The 27,309-nt window shown below is 37.4% G+C and overlaps 1 protein-coding gene across 5 annotated transcripts in view; it reads left to right on the top strand.

Moving 5' to 3' along the window:
• The window catches only part of WASF3 (WASP family member 3), a 75,913-nt gene that overhangs the window by 36,179 nt on the left and 12,425 nt on the right, over positions 1–27,309 (top strand). For all 5 annotated transcript variants that reach the window (XM_075139880.1, XM_075139878.1, XM_075139879.1 and 2 more), the window contains 4 exons: positions 10,735–10,877; positions 18,774–18,908; positions 22,312–22,465; positions 24,744–24,861. In XM_075139880.1, coding sequence (XP_074995981.1) covers positions 10,745–10,877; positions 18,774–18,908; positions 22,312–22,465; positions 24,744–24,861 — 540 coding nt within the window. In that variant the 5' untranslated portion in view covers positions 10,735–10,744. The remainder of the gene's footprint in view (positions 1–10,734; positions 10,878–18,773; positions 18,909–22,311; positions 22,466–24,743; positions 24,862–27,309) is intronic.

Here is a 27,309-nt window from a genome sequence, read left to right as displayed (position 1 = left end):
TTATTAGTTAAGTAATAGTATTTATTAAATAGCAGTTCTCTTGGCTTTGTAATTTTTTAATTTTATTGCCTTGTGGTATTACTATGCTAGAAAAATTAAGAGGTACTAAATAGGTGGGAATCAGTAGTGTTGGAAGTGCCCAGCAAGATGTTTGAACAATGATTTATTTTAAGGCTAGATTTATCTTAGCTATTTCATGGGAATATTTCACCTGGTTGTGGAAAGAGTGGCCTGTAGACATTTTCTCAGATATTTCGGCTGCTGAATTTGGCTATGGAGAGTGAGAACTGTGTGGCTTTGTCTATACAACGAGCTCTGTACTCAAATCTGCTAAGATCCAAGCCTGATGACATCTGGAAACATTTTGACCTGCTAGTGGAGGGCTGTTCCTGACCTAATTAGCTTGGCGTTATAACTAGCTCTCTGCTGCTTTGTGATTCTACTCCTTTTGACCTCATCCAGTTTATACTCCTCACTAAATGTTACCATTTAGGTCCTAAAGGTTAAAAAAAAATTAGATTTTACAGGATGCCATTTTTCCAATCAGTGTTTCAGTATGTCTAAATTTTCATATGTGTAATCATTGGTTATTCAAAGTGAAAAGAGCTGAATAATTCAGCAGCCGTATGGTTCGCACATGTCAAGATGATACAAAAGGGAGGGGTGATCGATCTAAGTCTTTTTTTCCTGTGCTGTAGGACAAAGCGCTGCTTCCTTCGCTTTCTTAACTCTGTGCTGAGTTCCTTCTCCTTGTTCTGGCTGAGTGCTTCTTTTCAAGAGATGGTATTTTTAAAGGGTAAATGTTATTTGAGAGGTAGACTGTATACTGTAGTAAGATATTTATCTTTTTATTTCTTTCTTTCAACTCTGCTTAAAAAACAAAGAATTACCACTATATCTGTATATGCACAAGGAAAATATTTTGAGTTGCTGTGCAAAACTGTTCAAACAGAATTTAAACAAGCTCCAACAAATGCATAGTGTGTATCTTTACCGAAAAGACAAACAAATAAAACTAAAGGGAAACAAATGGTGACTCAGTTCTGTTTGCTTGAATAGGAGAAGGGATGATAATAAATTCTTGGAGTATAATACTGATTTTCAAGAAAGGTCATATGAAAGAAAAATGTGTTTTCAGTGCAGCATAAGTACTTACTTATTGAAACAAGTCCATTCTTAAGACCGCAAAAACTAAACAAGTGCTCTTATATGACTTGAAAAGACATTTTTCCTTTCTCGCCTACACACAGCATTTACACTGTATCTGGTGTTAGCCTAGTAGGATTAGGTTGAAATAGTAAAATTGATAGTGGCAGTAAAGTTTTTGGTTGTTTTTTTTAACGTATAAAAGCAATGGAACAGATGTGCAGAACAGTATGGAATATTCCTTCTTCCCCATCCCACCATCCCTTTCACACCGAGCCATCTGGAAGGGACTATGAGCAGGATGAGCAGCCATCACGCGAAGAACAAGATTAACGCGTCAGCATCTTTTGTTAGTACTTTAAACTAGTCACTGCTCATTCAGCGGAAAGCAACAATGTGAGTTGTCATCATTGCGTGTGTGGTTACATTATCCACATGGATATGGAAAGAAGATGAAAGAGAAAATGTGATTTATATAGAACAATTAATAAATTTAATGCTCGTCAGTCTGGACTTGGACCCACACAGGCATAAATCAACTTTTTTTTCCCATTCAGCATGCTATATTGATGTGACTAGCCACCTTTTAACCTTAAGCACAGTGTCAGGTAATATTGTTCTGTTAAACCAGACTTAAATTTACTATTTGGGTAAAAGCTTCTGTACACATTTTTGCAGAGTTTTTCAGTCCATGCTCTTCGTGTGCTTTTTTTTTTACCCTGATTTTTTTTACAGCAACAAGTATAGCACATGCAGATGTCTTCCAGTTTAATTAGTTGAATTTCTTTAGTACCCCTTAGCCTTACTTCTTTTGAGAGAAAGCATGATTAGTGTTTTGGCTTAATGAACAAAATTTTGGTTCGAGAAATGACAGCTTATGATCTAGAAACAAGAGACTCTAGTCATATATGAAGGTGTCCTGGATCATCTGTATTCTGACACAGGATGAGTAGAAAAGGGTGGGTGGATCCGATGCTGGCGGAGTGATTGGATTCAGTACAGCAAGCGATTGTATTGTGCAATCTGTGAACCTATGCTAGATTTCAGGTAAGTAAATCTGTTCTTAAAGAGGTATCTTAGTAACATTAAGTGTACCAAGGAAGATTAAGATGTGTTAGTGAAAGAGAAATCTTATTTAAAAGCTTAACAAATAGCTTGAGTGGGACCACAGTGTTTTTCTTCCATTGTTTTGTGTTTCTTTCAATGAAAAGAATTTTAAGGATTGGGTATCTGACGTTAGATTCAAGAAGGCTACTTGAGAATGAGATGCTTAAAGCCTGAAACTACTGTGACTGTAGTGCGGTAAGCTATTCTAACTGAGAAGGTGAATCAGAAGAAAGTAACACAACCAAACAAAGATCTCAGCTTTCAGATCTCAGTTTTCAGAGGAAAGATAAAGCATGGGAAAAAGAAGAGAAGTAAAAACTAGCTGAGGGATATTCACAGATATTCTGGGGGAAGTTCATCCCGTGAAGAAATGGAGTGATGAAATTAAGTAAATATTAAGTGTTTTTAAAAAAAAAAAAGTACTTCAACATGAAAAATACAGTGTGTATATGTTTTCCTGTATTTCTATAAAAATCATAAGGCATCTTTAGAAAGTATAAAGTTTTAAGTGACAGAAGGGTAAAAAATAATCCAAACTAATTTACTGGCAAAGTTTTTTGCATATTGGGCAGTGTGACAAAATGCTGTGAATATAAATTGCAAAATCCATTAATTTGGACGATGGGAAAACTTAACACAGCAAAAAAATGATATTCCATAGATAGGTTCTATATTCTGTAGATATGTTTTAGTTGGGCCTGAAAAGAACTATAGTTATATACCCAGAAATGGAGATAAAACAATGCAGTAACCTCAGTTAAGCTACTGATTATACACTTGCTTTATTAGCAGAGAGCAAAAAATATCGTTATTTCTTCCTTTAACAATGGTGAAGCCATTTAATTGGATGACATGTATATGATCCTTTATTTTGGAACAGAAGATGAAACTTTATCATATACTGTCTGTACTTCGTAATGATAAGATTTTTGTTTCCTTAGAAACTGCTGGGAAAATACTGTGATGGAGAAAAGTTAGTGTTGCGATTGTAATTGTGGAATATTTAATTTCTATTGGGAAGAAAAAAAATTAAAGCAGTAACTTTAAAGCGGTCCCTCGGTCCCCCCCTTATTTATTGAGGCACACTTATTAGGTGGTGAACTGTAGACACAAGTGCTTAAGCGGAAGTTGATGAGACCGTTGATACTGTTACAGCATGGCAGATGCACAAATATCTTCTTGAACCCTAGCCAACAGGTAATGCAAAGATGGGGTTGTAGAACAAAGACAAAAAAAAAAAAATCATCCAGCAAGCTTTAGAGAAAATAAGGCAGATTTCTGACTTGTCTTCATAGTTGTTGACAGTATTTTAAAACCTCTTTTATATTACAGTCTACACTTTCATGGAAAGAATAGCTACTTAATTTCAGGTTAAATCATTCTCAGGACTTTTTTTTCCTGCATTAGCGAATGTTATCTTGCATATGCTTGTTTAGAGTTAATGTTGGTGTGAAATTCTGATGAGAACAGAATTTAAAGTAATTGTAAATGTAAATGTTCAGTGCTGTGGAGATCCATTTACTTTTTCTGTCCCAACTTTTTAATTAGAGGAAATTTCTGAATTAATATGTTCACCTTTTAATGGTTCTGTAAACTTTTTGTGTTGCAGGCCCACAGTGTTAGAGGTAACTACCGACTCAAAATTTTTTTTTCTGCTTCTTAGGGGGTTTTTGGAGATGTGGAGGGTTGGCTAGGGAAAGGTAGGTACATAAAATATATTTAGGTTGTAAATAAACAGAACCAAACACTATCCTCTCCCCTGTTGTCCTTTCTCTTGTCATTGCTTAATGTCTTGATTTCCTTCATAATATCACTGGACCATAAAATCTGCCCTGAAGAGCTCAGCACAGACAAAAACCCAGCCAAATAAAAAAAAGAAAACAACCCTCCAAGTTGGTGAACCTTCAGAAATAGCTCATTGCAACAGACATTAAAATAAGAGCTCTATTAAAGAAACAAAATTGCTTTAGGGATTTCTGTGCCCATTTCATCATCGCTAATACTTAGGTTGGTATGATGTGAGAAGATCAGAAGTGGTGGTCTGATGCTAAGAAGAAAAAACCTGTTTTCATTCCAGCCTTGACTGTCATGCCTTTCATGTAGATCTGGCAATCAGGATGAGGATCTGTGTCAATGACGTTGATAGAGTTGGCTATATATTAAATTTTAGCTATTGTTTTGAGGTGGACGTTTTCTAGGCACTTCACTTTTGAAAGATGTGGTTTGCTGCGGTTAAGAAAAAAAATGTTCTTGATTTTTAGTTATCCTTAAGTAACAGAATTCTATTAGACTTTGTGCATATGTCTAACAAATGTCTGCCCTTGCTTCAGCAAACAGTATCAAAATCAAGAAAGTTGCATTAAAAATTAGGGGAAACATGAAAAAACTGTATATTAACTAATAAATACACTGTTTGTCCTTAGATTGGGATAGCTCTAATACAAGTAAAGTACTTAGTACTTAAAGCGTAATTGTGATGTTTAGTAAAACTTATTTTCTTTTGATATGTTTCATAGTAACGTGGCTGAGAGAGGAATTGCATACTTAATAGAACTAGAATAATAGAAGGTGCTATTAAAAATTAGTCTTGTTTAGATGCTTTTTGATAAATATAAAATAATTCTGGGGCATTGGAGCAATGTTATACAGTAACTGATGGCTAAATATTTTATTTTCTTTTGCAGTATACAAAATGTTGATTCAAACTCTGCTTAGAACGAAGCCATTTTAAAAAAACCCTGAACTTTAAAGTACAGGTGAATGACATTAGACAAATCATGAACTTAAAATAATGATTTCCAGATTATATGCTAGTTCCAGTTTATTTGGTTTTAACTTGTCATTACTGATAAAGAAGTAAATTACATTCATAGATAAGTAGGAAAGGTTCACAAACATGGCGTTACCAGTCATTTAGAACAAGGAAAAAACAGAAAGGGATGTGCATTAAAGGCATGTGTATTCCTTTCCTTCCCTTGAGGTAAGAGTGTCTGCTATCCACGTAGCCCTTTCTTTGTGTCTTGTAGGGATGGATGAGGGGCCTTCAGAGGACAGGGAGATCTGTGATAATAGTGACTCCTTGGAAAAAAAAATGGGGATGGAGAACATCTCCAAAACTAGTGTTTGGGGTCTTTCATCTTCCTGCTTTCCCTTCTCTCCCTATTTAGTACATACTAAATTTTGAAGGTGGGGCAATTGCAGACTATCTAGAATTACAAACTTGAATAGGAAAATGGGCAGTATTACCAAGTTGGGTGCCATTCAGAGATGAAAATTCAGTGTGTTGAATTGAATGTTGAAACATTAGATATGGGAAAATTTAACCATCTGCAAACATTTGAAATATTGAAATGCCCTAGGCATGGAGGCAGTGTGATTAGGAGGTAGTGTAACTTGACTGCGGGGCTAGAGGTGAGGAAACCAACAGTATTTCTCTGGTTTTGATGAGGTGAAATTGAGTTCTAGATTCAGACACCTAAATTTAGGTGGGTGCATAGCAGAGCTTACACGTGAGGTATTTGAGCTCACTGTATCATTCTTGTAGCTATCTATCAAAAGATGCAGTGATTTAGTTACTTTCTAGGCTTCCGCTGAGCTCTCGAGGGACACGGACTCTGAGCTCATATATATGTAGTCATACATATGCTTAATTTTAAATGGAATCCCATCCAGTACGTCACTTATGACAAGCTGCATATTCAGTCCTTCTCTTGTCATTCTTCTCCGTAGAAGAATAATTATGGTACTTTCTCTTTTTTATGGAGGTCTGTGAGATTCATCAATGAAAAGCTCTAAAGCTCCCTGAAAATAATAGAATGTATTCAGGGAGAATTTAGGATGGATGTATGGAAAGGTCTTTTTCGTGGTAAAAATCTTCATCTTTGTTATATTTTACTAGAGGATATAAGAAGAAACCTCTTAAGAGTTTAAAAAAAAGATTGAAAAATGTCTCCGAGAAAATGTGATAAACATTGACAAGTAAGAGGGACTGTATAAGGAATTGGCATTCATTTTGTGGTATTATTGAATATATAAAGAACTTTAATATTATAAGAACCATGAAATTCAGCTACATTTTTTTGACGCTAGTATAAATTACAGTGCCTTTTTGGGGATGTGAAAGGGCAAAAGGCAGGTTTGGGGAACAGCTGTTGCTTTGAGTTTTTGCCAGTTGCTCTAATACTTGAAAACCCAGCTTGTCTCTTATAATAGCTGTGCTCCGCTGTTGTTTGGAAAGTTTGTACATTGTGTTTGTCGTCTTTCATATTTGTTACAGTACATCTGCTTTCTACATGATTTTTTAAAAATCTTACTTGCCAAGGGAATGTCAAACTTCTTGCATGCAGTTTAGCAGCTGTTATCCAGAGGAAGGTGGTCTGAGCTGGCCTGGAGCGATACTCCTGCAACTGCAGGGAAAGCGTAGAAAGAAAAGCAGAGATGCTTCCGTTCTCTCTTTCTGTATGCCGCTTGCCTCTACAGCAATAACTGCTAGATAAGTGCCTTCTAATTTTAAAACAAAAGGTGGTTATACAAGTTGTTGGGGACGGGGGGGGGGGGAGAAGAAAAAGGGTGAGAATACAGAGGGAGCACACCTCATGTGAGTTTTTAATGGGCTGATCTAAGCTAATTCAAGCTTCTGATGTCCTGTCCTTTCAGAATGTGTGTGGAAATTGAGTTAGGTTAGCTGTGCAGTTGCTGATGCCTGTAGTGTTTGGAGAGCGGTGTCCGTTTGTGCTCCAGTCAGAGTTCAATCCAGCCAGATGTTGCATCCGATCCATGTCCAAAGAGGCATGCGTGGATATTTAGTGAGATCTTAAGCGACATCTCGCCATCTTGGTTTTCTTCTTCCTGCCTTTGACTCCTGCTCCCGTTTTTCTGGTCTGGTGCTAATGTCTCATACGTTTCTAGCGCAACCAGTTACATATATGCAGTATAGCATCTTTTTACATCCTCCATCTCTTGTGTCAGATGCAGCTGGTGGTTTCAACCCAGTTGTGTTGGGCATAGGTAGCTCCACGCAGGGAGTGGAGTTGGACCTATTTGTCCTAGCTGTAAGTCTATGGCTGTATTGCGTACTTAGCCAGGGTAAAATATGTAAGAAAACCATCACCTATGATTGGTCCCGATCTTCTGAACTGATGCAATTTTTTAAAATAATAGCAACTTCTTTGCCTTATGTTTTCCATTTATTTGGGGATAGGAGCAAAGAGAAGTTGTTACTTAACCTCCGTGTTGTAAAACTGAGTATGATTTACCAAATGCCAATATGTTTAATACAGTGACAGAGTATCACAGTGAATATCTTGTCTAGTAATAAGCTGGGGCTGAAGTGTGACTCGAAACAGGTGGAAGATGAATGTGGAAGGCAGTGGAACTGCCATTGCCAACTCTTTTTTTTTCTGCACCTGGTAACATACTACCCCCCAGCCTGGTTGAGCCTGATGAAGCCCCACAGGCTTATTTTGTCTTGATTTCTTGTTTAACTTCCTGTTACATATATTTTGAAAAAATTTTAGCCTCACTTCTCATGAATTTTCTTTGAGAAAGATTAAGTTTGTCTAACTGTGGAGTTGTATGTGGTGAAGAAAAGGGTGGTAGTGCTTTAGTGGCAAGGACGCATAAGAACTTTTTTTACTTACTCTAATGGGTTAGTAGCTGAATAGGTCTGTAAGTGTTGGATTCAGATAGTTGAAGGTTTTAAATTAGAAGAAACTTAAAATTGCAATTGCAGACTTTTTTTCTTCCTCTGATCAGGACCAGTTAATGCATTGCTTAATCTGTTGCATAATTTACTCATCAGTGTTCAGTTTACCTTTTCGAATTAAACTTCACACTGAAATGAGGATATGTAATAATTTAAATCATGCATTCACAAATGAAACTTGTTTTTTTCCCCCCACTCTGAGCACTGCTGTGCGTTTTAGCCTGCTCTTTAAAGAAATGGGATGTCTTGGGGACGGTCTGTCTCTCCCCTGCTAGCTCTTGAATGCACTGGACCATTTCATAAAGAATTGATGAGAAAATGAAAAACTCAAATTGCAGTTGTACGTTTTCTTCAAATTAGCTTTTATAGGCGAGGAAAAACATGATGTGGAGAAAGGACTTAAATTAGTGCTCTTGGTGAAAGGCATTTTGATTATACTCAGTGTGGTAGGTGTTTCAGGAGGCAGCAGGCAATTAGCTGGGCAGCGTGCAGCCAGCTTCTGACTGGCCCCAGTGCGTTGCATGGGATGGTGGGGAAAAGTCGGGTAAACTGCAAAAGGCAAGAGGGGGGCCAGCTCTGAGAATGCTAGACAGAAAGCCATGGGAAACCAGGCTTTATTCTGCTGGTCTTCTGATCTTCTCATATAAGAATTTAAGGAAGATTGGTTAAAAGAAATGAAATTGAGAGTATGAACATGTGTAGCAAAACATATTCCCACTAATTCTCTTAAAAAAGCAAACAAACCAACCCTAAACCCAGTAGAATGGTTGCCTTGTTCACCAGAGTGTTTTACTGGTGAATTGCACATAAAAATTAGTTCCAAGGAAAGACGATTTTGAGATGCCTAATCACCCACCAATATTTCAGGAATTCTGTTGTCATAGTTGTAGGGAGTCTTCATGTGCCTTTAGTTTGTAGAACAGTGTGGTTAATGTTACAGAGAAAACCAAAAATTGTAGCTTGTGTGTGGGAGTAATACTAAGATTTGGAATTGGCTGCTCCTATTAATTTACTTCTTACTAATTATGTTTATGAACATTTTACTGCACAGTGAAATAATTCCTCATAATGACTTTGATTTCATAGTTGCAAGGTGCTAGCCTGTTTGCAGTGTGATGTTGCTAGATGTTGCTTTTCAATAATTGTGAATTTCCAGTTTTTACCTATTTTTGATCAAGTTCGGAAAACTGACTGCATTGGATATTAAATAGTATTTTAAAATGCATCTGTTTGTAGAGGAATATGAAAACATAGAACAGAAACAGGAAGCTTTTTGGTCTAATAGAATATAAAAATTGTTCCTCTTACCTCTGATGTATTGTTTAAAATCTAGCCAACTCAGCTGGCCTTAAATTCTGACATGTTTGAATAAACTGTCTCATATTAAGAAAGATGTAAAATAGAATTCAAGACTACTGCTTAGAAGTCACGAGCCTATTTCTTCCTGGTCTGTTCTGAAATAATCTTACAGTTAAATAATTTGCTTATTGTTAATTACTTAAAAGCTGTTAATTTTTTAGAAATGTTCTTGAGAAGAAAATATTTTAAACCTTCGGGGGCGAAAGTCATTACAAAAATTACTATGCAACATTTGAAAAGCAAAAAGGTCTCTTTAATTTACTAATGTGATTTTAATTAGAGAAATTGAAAGGTTGCTTTAACTGCTTTAGTGCAATAAAAAAAGAAATTTTCAGTTAAGTCTTTTCCAAATGAACTTATGTCCTTGCTAACACTGTAACTTCTCATTCCAGAAAATTTCGGTGCCCCATGGTCTTTAAACAAAATATTATAGTAGTGCATGGACATTGAATTGTCAGTGTTAAAAAAAAAAACAATCAAATCGACTCATAATTGTGTTAATGACATTTTAAAGAAAACTGCTTAAGAACTTTTTATATTATATGCTTTCATTTCCCTTTTGGGGGAATTCTGTCCCACTTGGGCATCCTTGCTCTCAAAGCTGCTCCCTGCAGGATAGTATTTTCTATGCCATTGTGCTTTGAGATCTCTTCTTGCATTTGTTTTCCCTATCCTAGTTTCTTCTATTTTTCCAAGAAAACCAGTTCTGACAGACTTTTTTTCTCAGATAAATGTCTTCCTGCATCTGGCATGCTCCCAAAATCTGTTCAATATGTGCTCTTAACCTCATTCAGATTGTCATTCAGCACCACCTGTGGAAAACTATCTTCTTCCTCATATTGCAGCTTCTTCCTTATTCTCATCCAGCCTATTTCTGTGAGGCCCTTGCCCTTATCTGTCAGATGAGTTTATTATTTTGACTGAAAACCTGTCGAAGCAAGGGTAGGTCAGTGTCTGACGTAGTCAGGGGGCTGTAATGCGTGGACAGTCCGTCAGTGGCCAGCTTGCCAAGGCAGCAAGCCAGCTTGCTCCAAACAGTGATCTTCCCTGCTGTTCCTGTGGGGACTGCTAGTTCTTTATAAATGCAAATGTGCACTAAAGTCCAGTGGTTCTGGTACTGGAGCACGGGTCTGTGTAGACAGTAAATATTACACTTTTTGCCTGGCTTTGGTGTACATTATCTACATGTATCCTCTGGGCTTACCTGCAGTGCTCTTGTCATGTTCTGGCTTGAGTGCACGACTCCAGTGCCTCGGTAGGAATTGTACAATATCTTATGGCAGGAAGGCTGAAGCAAGTGTTTTAAAAGAAGAAAGGTGAAGTATATTTTGTAGAAAAAACTGAATGTGTGCTACACAGATTCATAGCTCTTATTTTCATTGTTGTAAATATAATACATACTTTTCTGTAAATTCCAGGTTGTGAGCCATGCCTTTGGTGAAAAGGAACATTGAACCGCGGCATCTCTGCCGAGGAGCTCTGCCAGAGGGAATTACTAGTGAACTGGAATGTGTAACGAATAGTACCCTTGCTGCTATCATACGCCAGCTAAGCAGCTTAAGTAAGTATCTGTAACTTCCTGCAAGTATTTGACTCCTGATGAAAAACTGAATAAATGAAAAGCTTTAAGATGGCTTGTTTTAAATAGCAAAATTATGATACAGGACATTGCCACTTAGGTAATATACTAATATAATGCTACTTCTTTGCTTTTATGCTCTTTTATATTTTGAAGTTTATACAAGCAGAGCCTTTCTAAGATTTAGAAGTGTAAAAATAAAAAAACCCACCCAAAACACTGTGGCATAGAAAATGCGGAATTTTTCTAAGGTGAGAGAAATTGGTGTAAGAAACAAGACTAGCGCTCAAGTTATTCTTGGCTTTCAGTTGTACAAGATGAAGCCAGCAAATTCTTCTGCCTCTTGGCATCAAATGACACATTTGACTGAAATTTCAGTTTGTCTTAATGTGCTAATATTTCTTAAGCCTTTTCTTTGTATATGTGTTGTGGTTTAACCCCAGCCAGCAACTAAACCCCACGCAGCCGTTTGCTCACCCCTCCTCTCCGGTAGGAAGGGGGAGAGAATTGGGAGGGCACAAGTAGAAAAACTCGCGGGTTGAGATAAAAACAGTTTAATAATGGAAATAAAACGAAGTAGAGCAGGAATAATAACAATTATCACAACAACAGTAACAGAATATACAAAGCAGATGATGCACAATGCAACTGCTCGCTGACCGTGTGTTGTGAATGGGGGGGCAACCCCCTCCCCCCCGCCCCTCGTTTTAATACTGAGCATGATGTCACATGGTATGGAATACCCCATTGGCCAGCTGGGTCAACCACCCCAGCTATGCTCCCCCCCCCAGCTTCCCCTGCACTTGGGAGAGCATGGGGGGCTGAAAAGTCCCCTGTGCAAGCACCACCCAGCAACAGCCAAAGCATCAATGGGCCATCAACGCTCCTCTCATACCAAACCCAAAACACAGCACACCCCCCAAGCTACTGGGAAGAAAGTTAACTCTGTCCCAGTCGGAACCAGGACAATATGTGTGAGGTCAATTCATATGAATGAAATTAAGCACATACATCAAAAGAATGGCATTCACTGAACAAACCTGTAGGCTACTGTTGAGGCAAGCTAGTGTCAGCTGCATACAGAACAGCCTGCACAGTACACCTGTCAGTTGACACCACAACTAGCAATTCTAGAAGCATGCCTGGAGTGCTTGCAAGAAGAATAATATTTCTTAATGAATGAGAAAAGAGATTTCTTCAGAGATTGTTTAACAATCAGCAGCTGTTTGTGCTGATAACTCTGGTCCTAGAAGAGAAATTATCGCTTCATCAGTTTCTTCACTTTGTAAACGGAAATGGTTTAAGGATGTAAGAAAGTCTGTATGGAGCTTAGATTATGGGTCCCACTAAGTCTGGTGTTCAATTTGTGATGATAGGAAATAGTCTATGCTCAGGGGAAGAGTACAAGAAGCACAGCATGTTGCCCTTTCAAGTAGTCAGCGATCTAGGGATTTTTTGAGCTGGAGGTCCATCTGAATCATTCTATGTAACGAGCGTTTGTAAACCTATCATCTGTGGAATTGCTTAGATGTGTTCAAATAGGGATTGCACTTTTTTTCTTGCCCAATGACCTGTGGCAGAATGTCCCACAACAGAAATTGATCTGTTTCTTCCTTTTGATACTTTCTGGTTCTTGAGTTATGAAAAATAATGAAAGGTGATTTCACTTCATGTATTTCTGTAATCATCTGTGATTTTATTAAATCTTTATTGTGTTGTCCTAGTGATATCTTTTCCAGGTTGGAGTGTCCTGATCTGTTAGCACTCTTTTTGGACAGAATCCATTTTGTATTTCTGATCATTGTTATTTCTGCTTTGGTTAGAGTATGTTGGGGTCTTTTTAAGGTGGTGTCCTTGTTTCGGGAACTGGCTGGGCATCGGTCAGTGAGTGGTGAGCAATTGTATTGTGCATCGCTGTTTTGTATATTCTTCTATTATTATTATTATTATTATTATTATTTAGTTATTTATTATTATTTTCCCTTCCTTTTCTGTCCTATGAAACTGTCTTTATTTCAACCCACAAATTTTACTTTTTTTTTTTCCCTGATTCTCTGGGGGATGGGGAAGTGAGTGAAAGGCTGTGTGGTGTTTAGCTGCTTGCTGGGTTAAACCACAACAGGTGGAGTGTTGAGGACTTCAGATCATAACCAAAACAGGCTTTTTCTGTTTTATCATTAGTTTCTGAAAAATTTATAAAATATTGATTGCTGCTAACCATTGAGTTGATATTTTTGGAGAAGTTTCCAAGTGATTCTCTTATCTTTCTTGAGCAGTAGCTGCCGATTTAGTGTCTAATGTTATTTCTAGTTAATTTGTGTTTGTATTGTCATTGAGTTTCATTTACCATTTTATCAGGCAGTTGCTCAATATTGACATCCTTAAGTTTCAGAAAATTGAGAATAGCAGCTAATGTTTCGTAATTACATTCAAGGATATCTGATAAGACCTCATTTTGGTGGTGTACAATGATTGCCGAAGTGGGGATAACACCCTTTTCACTGGTCTGACTTGCTAGGAATGCCTAGCTTTCATTTCTCCGGATTTGGTCTTGGGGCTAATATGCCTGTTACACTGCATGTTCAGATCCTCTTATGATTGTTGTTGAGGAACTGGTTACTTGCACAATCCATATCCTGCAATTTTCCCTTAGTGGATTTCTTGGGTCATCAGAAGTCTTCGTAGACAGCCCTAAAGTACTTTATTAGTGTCAAGTTGAAGATCTATGCAAATAAATGATATGTCCTTTGTTTTAACAGATGAATACATGGTATTTAATGAGTGAAGTCTACCACCAGGCTTGTCCACAGTCTAAAATCTGTCATGTTCGCAGAGGGTTCTTTCTGCAGACAGCGTTTGTTTTGCCTGTATTTCAAGCCAACTGGGAGCAAGGAAATGATCATAGAAAAATGCTGTGCTGGAGCTTACGTAGTCTGTCCTGCTGACAGCATCAGAGCTTGTTGCTGTTCCCACAGCTTGAAGCATAGAGAGAACAAGTACGGGTCTATCTTGCAGTCACACTGTTTTTTAATGTTGCACTGTGAGTTCAGTGTGGATTTTAAAAACTGGCAGATCTGTGCTGTTGCGTACAAATTTGGCTTGCTTCTGCCTCTGCTCTTTTCAGGAGACGTGAACAAGTTCCTATCCAAAGGGAATGTGTTCTCAGTGGAGCTTTTTTCTATTATGTCTTCAGATTTGAGTTTGTTTGCAGCCAGCTGGCTTAGAGCACAGGCAGAGTGAGCAGCGTTCTGTATGAGACTGTGAGCTTTTATATAAGGCAAAAGCTTGACTACGGGATTCACCTCCACTTGGGAGGAGAGAATCTAGCAGGAGGAGGACTTGGGAGCATTTGCAGCCCATACCTGTAAGTACCGTGGTGCTTTACCTAGTAAACACAGTCATGGAGCAAAGGTGTTGAAGAAAGCTTCCACAAAATAGTCCCTTACTTCTGGCAATGAAGTTTGGTCTGATGGCTGCAGGACTCTAGCCAGTGAAAAAAGCTGCTGTCTGCAACAGGATCTGTTGCACCATGGTTTTGACCCTTAGTTTTGCATATGTGTATATATGGGGAAGAAAAAATAAGTTACATCTGATTGTCGTTGAAGACTAAATATTAAAAACTGGATATATACTCCTTTACTGAGCTTTTCTTAATTACATTTCAGTCTGTACATGAACATGCTCACTGTGTTTCAAGTTGCATTACCGCTTCTTAACTTCTTTCCTTTCTGTGTGTCTTTAAATATTTTGTATTTTTGTATCTTTGGCTTCTCCATTCATTCAGATACTACCTGTCAGGCTGAAATCTTATTTCTACATGGGTATAAACCATCTGTACACAAAGAAAGAGCTACTTTCTTTGACCCATATGCAAGTGATACCAAATGTTTTTTGCTGTACAGCATAAAATAGAGGAAGTGTGATTTGTGGGGACTTGGAAGACTTTTTCTTTCATGAGAGAGCAATGTCCACCAACTTGTCTCCTAGTATTTTCTTGGGTAGATTGGCTCAGAGTTTCACTAATTTGCACGCAGGCCTGAGAACACTGCATCCAGCTTTGTCTGACTCTGCTCTTTACCACTGCTAAATCAGGTTGAGTTGGGAAGTTAGCTTTTTCGGCATTGGGTATTGTGCTGCAGGTACTATGAGGAGGCAGATAAGAATCAAGACCTGGTCAGGAACAGCCTACCACTTTCACTTATTTAAAAAAAAAGGGAGGGGGAGGGGAAAGCATGATTCTAATGATAATTAATCCAATTACAAATGGGTGGGTGGAATCACTGTTTTCTGCTCCATGTTGTGATAAAATGGTCACATCCTGGGTGAATTCCAACTTAAAAACCACCAGCTAGTTCTGTGGGACGTTTCAGTCCTTACCTAGGATCCTGAGGAGAGCATTGGTGCGGCACTGTCTCCCTTTGGGGCAGCCCTAGTGTAATCTTGCTTCCAGTGTCTTTTTAGAACTGAGACCTGAATGCCAGGTGATGTCATTGTTTACTTTTCTCTTTGATAATGCATGTTCACAGTGTGAAAAATTGTAGCCCTTTTAATGCTGTAGATCTTTCTATTAACTTGAACATGTTCTTCCATGTATTTGTGCTGTGGAACAAGGAATGCAAAGAAAGCTGTACTTTTTAAGCTCAAATATGTGAAAGGAAACTAGCCAAAGTAATAGACACTGCTGGGTTTTCGGTCTTCAGACAAGCCAGCATCGTTGTTGGATTCCTCTTCTGTTACAGCACTGAGCGTTTTGGCTGCTGACAAAAGATACCTTTGGGACAACATATTCAATGTCTTAATGCACACCTTTTTGTGCAGTATGTGAAAATCAATTGTAATTAATTCACGTGGTGTCCAGTCTCTGCTAGAGAGGTTATAAGCTGATGTGGCAAGATGGTGTTTCAGGTAATTACTGTAGAACTTGGGTAGAGGTATTATGATTTCAATTATTTGTGAACTACTGATCTCCAGAAATGTCTTGCAATGCTTGGAAATTTATTTTGTGAGCAAATACACAGCTCTATGGAGATGACCTGTGGAAATGCTAGAAACATGCCCTTCTGTTAATTGACATTAAAACCTATGGAGAGTGGCGATTTGGTGAGGCAGCATCATCATTAGATTTCCCCTCAACTACTTCTGTGGTTGGAGGGAGCCTTGGAAGGAAAGACTGCATAATTCCTTTGGTGTTTTTTTTAAATGAATATTTAGGTTGCCTGTATGTTGGGAAGCACCTCGTGTTTTTAAATGACTGTTTTATAGTACCAAAATCAGCTCTTAAGTTGAGAGATACATGCTTGTAACTTCAGATAGGTTTTTTTTTTCCTGCTTGTTTCTATATTATTAAAAATCTAATTAAAAAGATGGTAATATAGAAAACACTAGAGAAGTATTACTTTATTTCTAAAACTTACTGCATCACGTTAATCAGACTAGCGTGTTCCGATATTGCTTTACCATGTTGCTGTTTTTAGAGAGACAAGAGATTGACAATCTGTCTTTCACTTGTTTTAGAGTAGCAAGTGTTTAAAAAAAAAAAAAGAATTCAATATTAAAAGTAGTATGTTCCCACAAATCAACTTTATGACTTATTTTGCCTCCTGAAAGATAACTGACAAGCACCCGTCTGCTTGACTTCTCTAGGAGTGATGTGTTTAATCCTAGAATGTGGCAGTCCTCCCTCAGCAGGCTGATCTTAATACATTAACATAAACTAACACCCATTAAAATTTGTTGATGTTTTGAGCTCCGAATACTGTTGGCTAAAGAATGTGATACCTGCTTTATTTAGCTGAAGAGTTGAAAAGCTTATTTGTTCTATAGCTTGGAATAACCTCTTCATTTGCAGCAACTAAATCAAATGGGGATTATAATTGAATCTCAGCTAGCTGCTGGGAAGCACTTAGAGAACACTTTTAGTGTGAAGGTGGTTGAACACTGGCACAGGTTGCCCAGAGAAGTTGAGGAGCCACCATCCTTGCAATTATTCAAAACCCAACTGGACGCAGTCCTGGGCAACCTGCTCTGTATGACCGTGCTTTGAGCAGGGAGTTGGACTAGATGATTTTCAGCCTCAACTATTCTGTGGTTGTGTGACTCCTGTTTTGGAGGGGGAGGAAGATTAGGAGCAGGTAGGCAGCACACCTTGCCTATCCAGCTTCCACATATGTACTAAGCAGAGCTTGGATACACCAAAATCTTGAACATTTTTAGGTTAGTTACTGACTGATCTTATGTTTAGTGAAGAAATCTATTACTGGTAAAGTCCTCCACTCAAAGCAAGGCAATCAAATTAACTTTTTTTCATTTGTAATTCACAAACAGTACTTTCAGATATTGTTTCAGTGGTGGTGGTGTTCTTCTCCCCCCCAAGTAAATGATGCAAGAAAGGGGCAGATCCTGTTGACATCCTAAGTGTGGCTATGACTTACTTGGAATTATGGTCTCCAGATGTTCACAGGATGGGATCTTGACTAAAATTTTCATTACGTCTGTACTTTTATTTGTAAAATATTAAGGTTGGTTATAGGACCCAACTTAAAATGTCAACAATTGCTGTTCTTTTGGAATTCACTGTCATTTAGGTGGTTAATACATATTCCATATTGTTGCAACTATTAGACAAAGTTTCACTTCCCCCCCCCCATTTCTGCTCTTGAAACTCGTCTTAATACAGATCATAACAAAATGAGTTTAATTCAGAAGTAGGGTTTTAAAATTGACTTTTGTTTAAAAAGCATGGTTAAATGCAGGAGACAGGATTTTGCTTTTTGCACAGAGAACTGAGGGAGTGTGGATGTCTTGAGAATGGTGTTGGCTGCATAAACTCTGGAGGGGAGATCTTAAATGAAGCGGCAGTGTCTGGGTAGGAGGGACTAAGACACAAGTAGGTGCAGTCATGTCAGTTGAGTGAGTGGGAGCAATGAATTTGGGTGGAATCTGAAATTTGTAGGGGAAGTTCTGGGGCAGGAGAAGTGTTAAATTGGGGATTCTGATCTGGAGTGGTTGAATGGTGGAGAGGTTTGGACTGGGGTAGAAGGAGAGTCAAACTGTGGATGAGGATGCCTAGTACTTTGGGAGATCGAGGAAAGGAATGGGCATGCATAAGGATCTGTGGACCAAGAGGGGGTTGGGTTTATCAAGTGGCACTCCTGTCTAGGGTAGAGCCAGAGGCTGCAGATCTGAACTGGACTATCCACTCTCATAATGATTGAGAAAATACAGCAGCTGAAAGGGAGGCTGAAAAGGTTGTAGGCTCCTCTTTTGTGCTGTATCAAGTCCAGCCTGGCCATGGGTAAATGTGGTCAGTGCTGTTTTAGTCTCTCAAATGACTCCGGTGACAGAGCAGCATGTATACAGTGAGGGTTTGTAGAGGTAAGTGGGCTGCCTTGCATGAGGATCTTGGTTTTTACCTGTTTCACTCTGCCTTCATTTTGATGTTGGCTTGTGATCATGCTTATAATTAAATCTTAATGACTATGGATTGCAAGATTTTAGATTTCAGAATTTACTTTAGAAGCTTTTATGGACAGCAGTAACTTTGGGCCTTTATTTTCATCACAGAGGCAGGTTTTAATGATCAGTTGTGTGTCAGTTGGCAGTAGTTCAGCTACATAAGGATTAAAATTGGAAAGTCTTCCTATTTTTTAAGTAGAAGACTAACCAGGGTTTCCAGGAGAACAGACTTCAGGCAGCATTTATGGTATATTTCGAGATTTTTGTACAAATCTGTTACCCAAAATTTTCCTGAATGACAAACTGCACTGTTATAATCCTACAGCTGCTGTGTTTTATTATAACTTCATGATATTGAAGTAATTTGTCTTGTGTTTTGTAAGCCTTTAGCAAAGGGATTTCCCTGTCTATTTTCTTACACAGGCAAACATGCTGAAGACATATTTGGTGAATTGTTTAATGAGGCCAACAGCTTCTACATCAGAGCAAATTCCCTTCAAGACAGAATTGATCGCCTTGCTGTCAAAGTTACCCAGCTGGATTCAACGGTAGAAGAGGGTAGGTAATTACATGAAAGCATTGAGCCAGAAGTGATGTTGACAAGACCACAGTATTTAATTAAACAACAATCAACAATCTCTGTCTTTTCAAAGTAATCCTGAACCGATATTTCATCTTGTTTTCTTACTAAGGCAAGCTGGGAAAAATCATGTTAGCAGGGCGAGAAAAAATATTCTTGAGTCGTATAACTGTCTTCATTTTTGACTTAGTGTTACTTCAAGAAGCCCCTGTAGTTATGGAGCCATTAAGCTGCCTTTTTCACAGGGAAAACTTTTCATTTGTGAGTGTAATAAATCAGAAGTGAATAAATCTAGACCTCACTGGAAAGTCAGAATGTTGGAAAAAGTTTGAGACAGTAGATCTATTTATTTATTTCAGGGTAGGATGGTCACAAACTATATTAGTTTGTGTCATCTGCAGTCATCTAGGAACTCTTTACCTAAATGAGGCACTGCATGTTTGCATCAACTAGGTGAAATTCTCTAGGGGGTTCTAGTCATTAGAAACAGTGTTTCCTTTGAAATGCTCTTACATCCTCACTTTCTTATGTGTTTGGTCATTCATTTCATAAATACACAATAAAAACAAAGGATTTAAGTAACATCCTTTGTTCAAAAGGACTTATTACCCTGATAAGTTTGAAGGCATTTATTTGGGTAAGTAAAACATGTTTCTCTGTCTAGCTCTAAAAGCTGTAACGTGCATGTTTGCTTACATGTGCAGTTATGTCTGAGCCAGCCGCTGCATGTACTCCCTGTTTAGATAATTCCTGACACTTAGTAAAATGTAAAAGCTTGTTACATCAGGACAACAGTGTAATATTTACTCAGTAGTAGTTAATGCTATTTGTGATATATTTAATAGTACTGTTTATATGGTTTATATATTATATTTAATATCTATATTTGTACAGTTAATATATTTAATACTACTATTAATGCCAATATTAAATGTTACTGTTGATATTTAAAAGCGTAATATTTAGCCTTCTATTTTTATCTTGTTACTATCTGAAAATTATTACATATCTGGTTTTTTTCTGGTTTTGGAATATGTTAACTGGCAGAGTATCACAGTTGATACTAGCACCTTTCTTTTGCTGTCTTAGAGGTCAAGAGCTATATGGGAACATAAACTAAGCTATTATGGGGTCACTATTCAGCTTAGTTTTTGAGGCATGTTGTGGTGGTAATATGAGCGAACTAGATGATATTCATACACTGTACTTGCTCCGTGCTGAGGTGGATGATGTCAGTCTTCATGACTTTCAAGTCCAACATTTTTGGAAATGCAGTCCTCATCAGAGGTTGTTTTTGTTTTTGTTTCTTTTTTAATGTCTCATTTGTATTATGCAGTACCTCCTGGCTAGTTTCCAGAGTTTGGAGAGTAATTAAAAGCAGCCTGTTGGAAGGGTAAATTAGGATGTGGACTGAGAATTTAATCAGTTTTTATTTTAAAGTGACAGCAGTTACTACTCTTGCATTGCTAATCGTCTTTCACATTAATAAGCTATATGTACAAACTGCTGTCACGTTAGTGTCAGTAGGAAATTTTATTAGCTATTTTTTATTAGCTTTCAACTTTGTAGAATTTGAAGTCTTTATAATAATTCATTGTACTGTCACTAATACTAAATATATTTCTGGGTAGCTTAGGCATTTGAGTAAAATGTCAATTGCTAGGTTGGTTTAAAAAAACCCTTTAGATTTAATTGTATCGATGATTTCTTACATTCTTAGGTATAACTAAAATATAGTGTATATATAAAAATATTTTACGTATGTAACTAATACTACAGTTGAAAAAACATTTTAAAATAATTGAGGGTAAGTTTTCAAAAGCCTATAAATAACTTACACTAAAAAGCCCCAGAAAAATGGGATTTGTGCTCTTTTGAATGTCTTCCTTCAAACAAGAATGTAACAATTCAAATATATACATCTGAAAAAAACACCTGAAATACCTTACTGGTTTACTTATAGGCACGTTTAAATAGAAAGTAGTTTCTCAAAAGTGGTGTTTTGATACTTCAGATGACGTGGATGGGGGAGCAGCGATTTGGAATGAAATATTCTATTTCTAGTTTTTTGCTTTTTAAAAAGCTACAGAAGAATCTAAGTGGTCTTGGCTTGAGAGGCAAGACCTCAGCACAGATAACAAAAATAGTTGGGTAGAGAAGTCTGAGCGGGATTTGGTTTCCATCGTGACAAAGGATAACAGTGTACCTTACAGGGTCTGGTATCAAACTTTATACCTTTCTGGTTTTGCAGGTCATCAATATATTAAATTTATGCCAGGTACTGTTCAGTCACCATGTGAAATTCTCACAGATTGTTCTCAAGACTCGATAAATTAGATGAATGGGCAAGAAATATTAGATTAAATATCAATGGCAATAAAAAGAAGACAAGCCAGTGCATTTTGTTTGCACTATTCCTACAGCTTACACTGTTGTAAAACAGTGGGATCAATTCAAGGAATGGTTAGTTCTTTGTAGACAAGCCAGGGAAGACTTCAGCGCTCTGTTCAACTGCAGTCAAAAACTTGTATTTCAGGTTGCCTAAGAATGGCAGATAATGTGAAGAGCTCACTGCCACTTTTAAATTGTGATTGGCATTATCTGGGTTGTCTTGGCAATGGTCACTCCATCTCAGGAAAATTTATATTGAGAATGAAAGAAAGTCTTGCTAAAAGTGACAGGAACAATTAAAAGCAACTTAAGTCTTTCATTTGAAAAGAAAGAATGAAAAGGCTAGTATTGTTTCCCCCAGAATTGTCTATGTGAAAAGATAAAATGGAAGTATGTTACTGGACTGTATAAAGAAGGTAAGTATTTCTCTCTATAGAGAGATGAGGAAAGCTTAAGATCAAGGGATGTTCAGTTATGTGGAAAGATTTCGGAGTTGAAAGATGATAAAAGACGTGGAACTCTCTCACAGGAGGTTGTGGAGGCCATAATTTAATTAAATTTAGAATGGGGTTGAATGTGTATGAATACCACATGTAATTATAAAACATGCTGTGTCAGAGGAATAGCAGACCTCGTGTTTCAGACTTGAAGCCAGTCTTTCTGCTATTAGAAGTCCAGGTTAAACCTCATAAAAAGGGGAGATCATTGGACATCTGCATGTGACAGGATTCTTGTATCATCTTCCAAGACACAGTCCATGGTCCCATTATTTTAAGTGAGGTTCTGGACCAAGTGGGACTTAAATGTGATTTATTATGGTAATTCTTGTATGCCTTTGTGCTTAAATATGATTATCCACTAAAGAAAAATCTTTCAGTTTTCCTTCTGTATTTTGCTGAAAATATTTTAAATAGCTAGTGTAAAATGGACTTTGTTTATCCACTTATGTTAATTTCAGACCTATGATAAATGTATTTTTGTTTCTAACAGTGTCATTACAGGATATCAACATGAAAAAAGCATTCAAGAGCTCAACAATTCAAGATCAGCAGGTAGTTTCAAAGAACAGCATTCCTAACCCGGTGGCTGATATTTATAATCAGAGTGACAAACCACCACCTCTGAATATTCTTTCACCTTATAGGTATGGAAATATTCATTGTTTACCTTCTTGTACTTTGCCCTTTATCTCCTACTTGTATGCAGAGAATAGTTGCAGCAGAAGTGAAAAGCTGTATTGGTTACTGAGATTTGTTTTTTCGGCTACTTCCCTGTTCATGGAAACAAAAATTGCTATTACCACACTTAAAATCATAAGTTGTACCTGACAAAAATCATCATATTTCAGCATAAGTGTTACATGCAGCACAGGATCAGAGAGCAAGGGCCATTGATTATGTAAAAAGTGAAAAGAAAATTAATAATATACTAAACTGCTTTCTTTGGTTCATATATCCAGAAAGCTGGATTTGTTGCTTTTGCCTTCCCTCTGTTCTCCCTCTTCCCCCCAACATAGACACATGTGTGCACACACACAATCTTTACCTTTTCTTTTCCTGGTTTCTTACTGGTGAATAGAAGAGCAGCAAGCAGGACATCGTTTCCTGTTTTATTTCCTGTTTTCTTTGTTTATTGTTGTTCATGAAAATGAGTATAATTTGACTGTCTGAAGGGTTGTAGACAACATGTGGACAACATTTACTGCATCCTTCAACTTTTGAGAGGTACTAGATTGTGGGGTATCTGCATAAAGCAGGCACTCAATTTGCAGTAAATTCTTTGAAATTTTTTTTAGGAATGACATAGCAGCGTATTTGCAGTGTATTTTATTTTTAAGAGCTTTTACCTGGAAAGTGGAATTGTTAGATTTATAGCTGAAGGACACGTTTTTTGCCACTGCTACAGAAAATGGTGGTGTTTGATTGTTTATAGGCATCCAGTTGGCAAGAGTTGTTATCGATCAGCTGTTCTGCACAGCTGTGTTCTAATACATATCTGGATGACAGTGTCAGTGACCTTTATTGTTATTCCTGTTTTATTAGGGATACTTTTGTGAAATTTACTTAAATTATATTTCTTGGTAAGTCTTTTACATCTGCTGAATTTAAATTACTTGTATTTGCCTTGACAAAGCTTAAACTTCAAATTGTAGTCTGACCAAAGCTGGAGGGGTGGAAGAGTGGCCCCAGTACCCCTTCAGTAGGTTAGATGTTTGTAGCGAGGAGATCCAGCATACAAAAAGTAAGGGTTTTACGGGCGTGTGACCAGACAGTATACAAGATCTGCTCTCTGTACTCTGCACCAGTGGTTGTAAGGTTTCCGTGGCTGGATCTCCATTGCTCTTGATCTTGTTGGTAGAAATTAGTATTCAGCTGCCATCAAAATTTGCCCAGGAAGAAATTAGGACCCACAGCCAAAAGGGACCCTGAAGGACACCAGTTTAACAAGCTGGACTGGGGTCACCATCATTCGCTGTTTGGACCATGCTAGCTACCCTGCCATGTTGACTCTCCCTACACCCATTGCTTTCCAGGAGTTTAGGATATTAGAAGATTCCCTATTTCCAGGCCATGGGGTCAAATTAGGATTTGATAGCATACTTTTTTGTGGTGGCTTAGTCTGGGTGTCCCTGGCTCCTGCTGCCAGTTGGAGCTGGCAAGCCCAGATCAGCTCTGTCTCAAATCCTCCTAGAATAGTCTGGTAGGATTCAACCTTTCAGTTGCCACCCCTTTCCTAGCCCTTCCCCTAGTTAGAAGAGTCCCACTGAGAGTAGGGACTGTCTTGTGCGTCCTGTCATAAGGGCAAAGGTACTCAGACCTACCTTGTTCCTAAATTCAGATCTTAAGACCAGTCTGGATTGAGCCGAATACTACTTTTCCAGTTCTTTTGAGACGGTTGGGTTCCATTCTTACGCTCTTCTGTCCCCTACACATCCTGTCTGGGCACCGATCTTCTTGCAGCACCAGTGAATTTCCTCCAGTGAGCCAGGTGATGCAGGAGCCTAGTCAGTTCCTGTGGAGCTTTGATGAGGCATAGCCTGGGACCACGCCTCCCAAAAGACACTGGATTTCACCCCTTTCCCCTGAAATTCTTGGCATGAATCATAGAATCATTAGGGTTGGAAAAGACCTCTAAGATCATCGAGTCCAGCCATCAACCCAACATCACCATGCCCACTACACCATGTCCCTAAGCACCTCATCTACACGTGTTTTCAATACTTCCAGGGATGGTGACTCAACCACTTCCATAGGCATCTAGTTGTAAGCTGTAAATACCAAGAGTGGCGTTTAATGCACTTGGCATGCTGTCTTCCTATAATGCAAAAAAGATGAAGCTTGGATGATTGTCAAAGGTGAGTTTTGTTGGTTTGAAAAATACTAATTCATATTTTCTTAGCTTTTCTTCTACTGTATTTCCAGGGATGATAAGAAAGATGGATTGAAGTTCTATACTGATCCTTCCTATTTTTTTGATCTTTGGAAAGAAAAAATGTTACAAGATACTGAAGATAAGCGAAAAGAAAAGAGGAGACAAAAGGTAAAAGCAGAAACAATAATAGCAGATGTATGTATTACAATTCTGTGTACAGATATCCAGGCATAAAAATTGCTAGGTCATACTTAGTTTGTGTGCATGGAAAGACTATTCCTCTTTATACGTGGCTGTAGATTCAGTTGGTTCAGTTTTTATAGCTCGTACTGTCTATTTTGAGAAGGTGGCAAACTGAATTTTAGGAGTACTGTAGTTATCTTCCAAGATACTTGCTTTAATCCTTTGCCAGTATCTGCCTATTAGTACTCAGCAAAATGGCCCTGTTGTGCTTTGGAAAAAGACACTGTGATTTGGGGTGGGGAGAGGAATCTGAATTATGGTCTCCTTTATTTTCATCGTTCTTTATCCAGCAGCATCAACTTCTATAGCAAAACATGAGCTCATCCAGAAATAAATATTTTGTTGGGTTTTTTAATTCCTTGATAGTAAGTCTTCACTCTTCTATACCTGTTACAAGTTAGTAAGATGATAATACATAGCAAAATTATTCTGTGGTTCAGCAACAAGAGAAGATTAATTTTAGGAGTAATAGTCTTTGTTTCCTCTAAGTTTAAAACCAACAAAAAAAGGACTTTTTCATGGAAAAGTGTCTTCAGTCCTTTTTGAAAATCTTCAGCAGTGTGATGCAAGATGTGTATTCGGATGCAATCAAGATTTTCTTAATGGATTTTAGTTTTGAATTAAGAAATTAGTTGCTACTTCTGCAGCTTCTTTACAGTCAATTTTTTTATCAAATCTGAGGGCTTTAAGATTTTTGAAGATAATTCTGAAAAAAAAGTGAAGAAGGAAAGTTTGAAGCAGTGACTGCCTATCTTATCTGGCAGAAGGTGCCCTTTTAGATCGGTTCAGTGAGAGAGAAGGGTTTTAAAATAAAAGGGATCCAGACAAGGTGCACGGACCCCTCAGAGGAAATAGAAGGAAGCTACTTGTTTTTCAGTACACATACACACATATATATACACATACATGTGTGTATGTTCACATACACATATATATCATATATATTAGCATACTTGTACATGTATATATAAAAGCAGGTATCATAATATATCAGCATATATATACATGTGCATATGCATAATGTCTAATACATGAATATACATGCTAATGTATATTTGTGTATATATATCATGTGTATATATGTGTTAATATATACAGTACCTGCTTAGAAATCAAATTGTAGGGCATGACTGGTGTCCTGGTTTCGGCTGTGATAGAGTTAGTTTTCTTCCTAGTAGCTGGTCTAGTGCTGTGTTTTGGATTTAGTGTGAGAATAATGTTTGTTAACACACTGATGTTTTAGTTGCTAAACCATGACAACTGGGAAGCTTTACTATTCCGTTTTTATAAAATTCTATTAATTCCTTGTTCCTGTTGCTAGACCAAACTTTCTGACTACAACATTTTTAAACAAAACATGAAGACTTGGTTTAACTAAAACAACTTGTGAATTCATGATTTTAAAAGTTTTGAAAGAAATAAATCGGGTCTTCCTGTTAGGAGTATGAGTTAAAAATGTTTCTGTTTGACAGGTATCTCAGTATTGAAATATTAGAGTTGAAAAAGCTGAGTAAACATTTTCAGTAGAAGTTACTGTCTAAAGTGAAGTACTGGAAAATATTCACTTGGTTATTTGTATAACTGTATACACATAGATATGCAAGGTTATAATCCCACTTTATTTACAGTATGATAAGTCACAGAGCTGATTAAAAGACTGGAAATAATTAAAGTAGCTTTCATTCTCTAGTTGGGTTTTTAAAATTTCATTCAGTATTTCCCTGTGAAAAATATATAGGGATAATTGTACCCTTTGGGGTTTTTTCCATCCACCTTTTTCCCTTCAAATTTAGATCTTTTCACTAGAGAGAGGAGTAAAAAGAAACTATCAACTGCTAATTTTTTCGTTCTGATTTAATATTAGAAAGGAAAAAATACAAAAATTTTCTAAAAAAATTTATAACAGAATATCGCTTGAAAATTTTTGATAGCTTTAGAGAGATTTTTACAAAACCCCTTTATATATAAACTTGCTTTTAGACTATATTTTAGGCAACACATCTCATTTAGTTCCATTTATGGTATATTTTTTGTAGATTTTAATTGTCTTATTACAGTCTGCAAACTAGATGTAAAATATGCTCAATTCCAATCATGTAGGATTATAGCCATACATCACAGAAATACCCCTTAATAAATTCTATCTGAAGTGCTTGATTTGATTAAATATATAACAAAAGCAGCTAAGAAGAAAGCAGCATAGATTTGAGTTTGCATGGATAGGCGTCACTTTGGAAGAAATCTGGTTTTATAGCTTTCCAAAAGCTGGTGTGCAAATGAGCTTTTTATCGTCTGGAACTTTTAGAGAGCTGGAGGGTTTGAGTGAGATCTCTCACAGGCACCCTTCGTTCCACAGGTTGATTAACAGACTGT

The sequence above is a fragment of the Calonectris borealis genome, chromosome 1 (assembly GCF_964195595.1).
Source record: "Calonectris borealis chromosome 1, bCalBor7.hap1.2, whole genome shotgun sequence".
NCBI lineage: Eukaryota > Metazoa > Chordata > Aves > Procellariiformes > Procellariidae > Calonectris > Calonectris borealis.
This window is presented reverse-complemented; position numbering and strand designations above follow the sequence as displayed.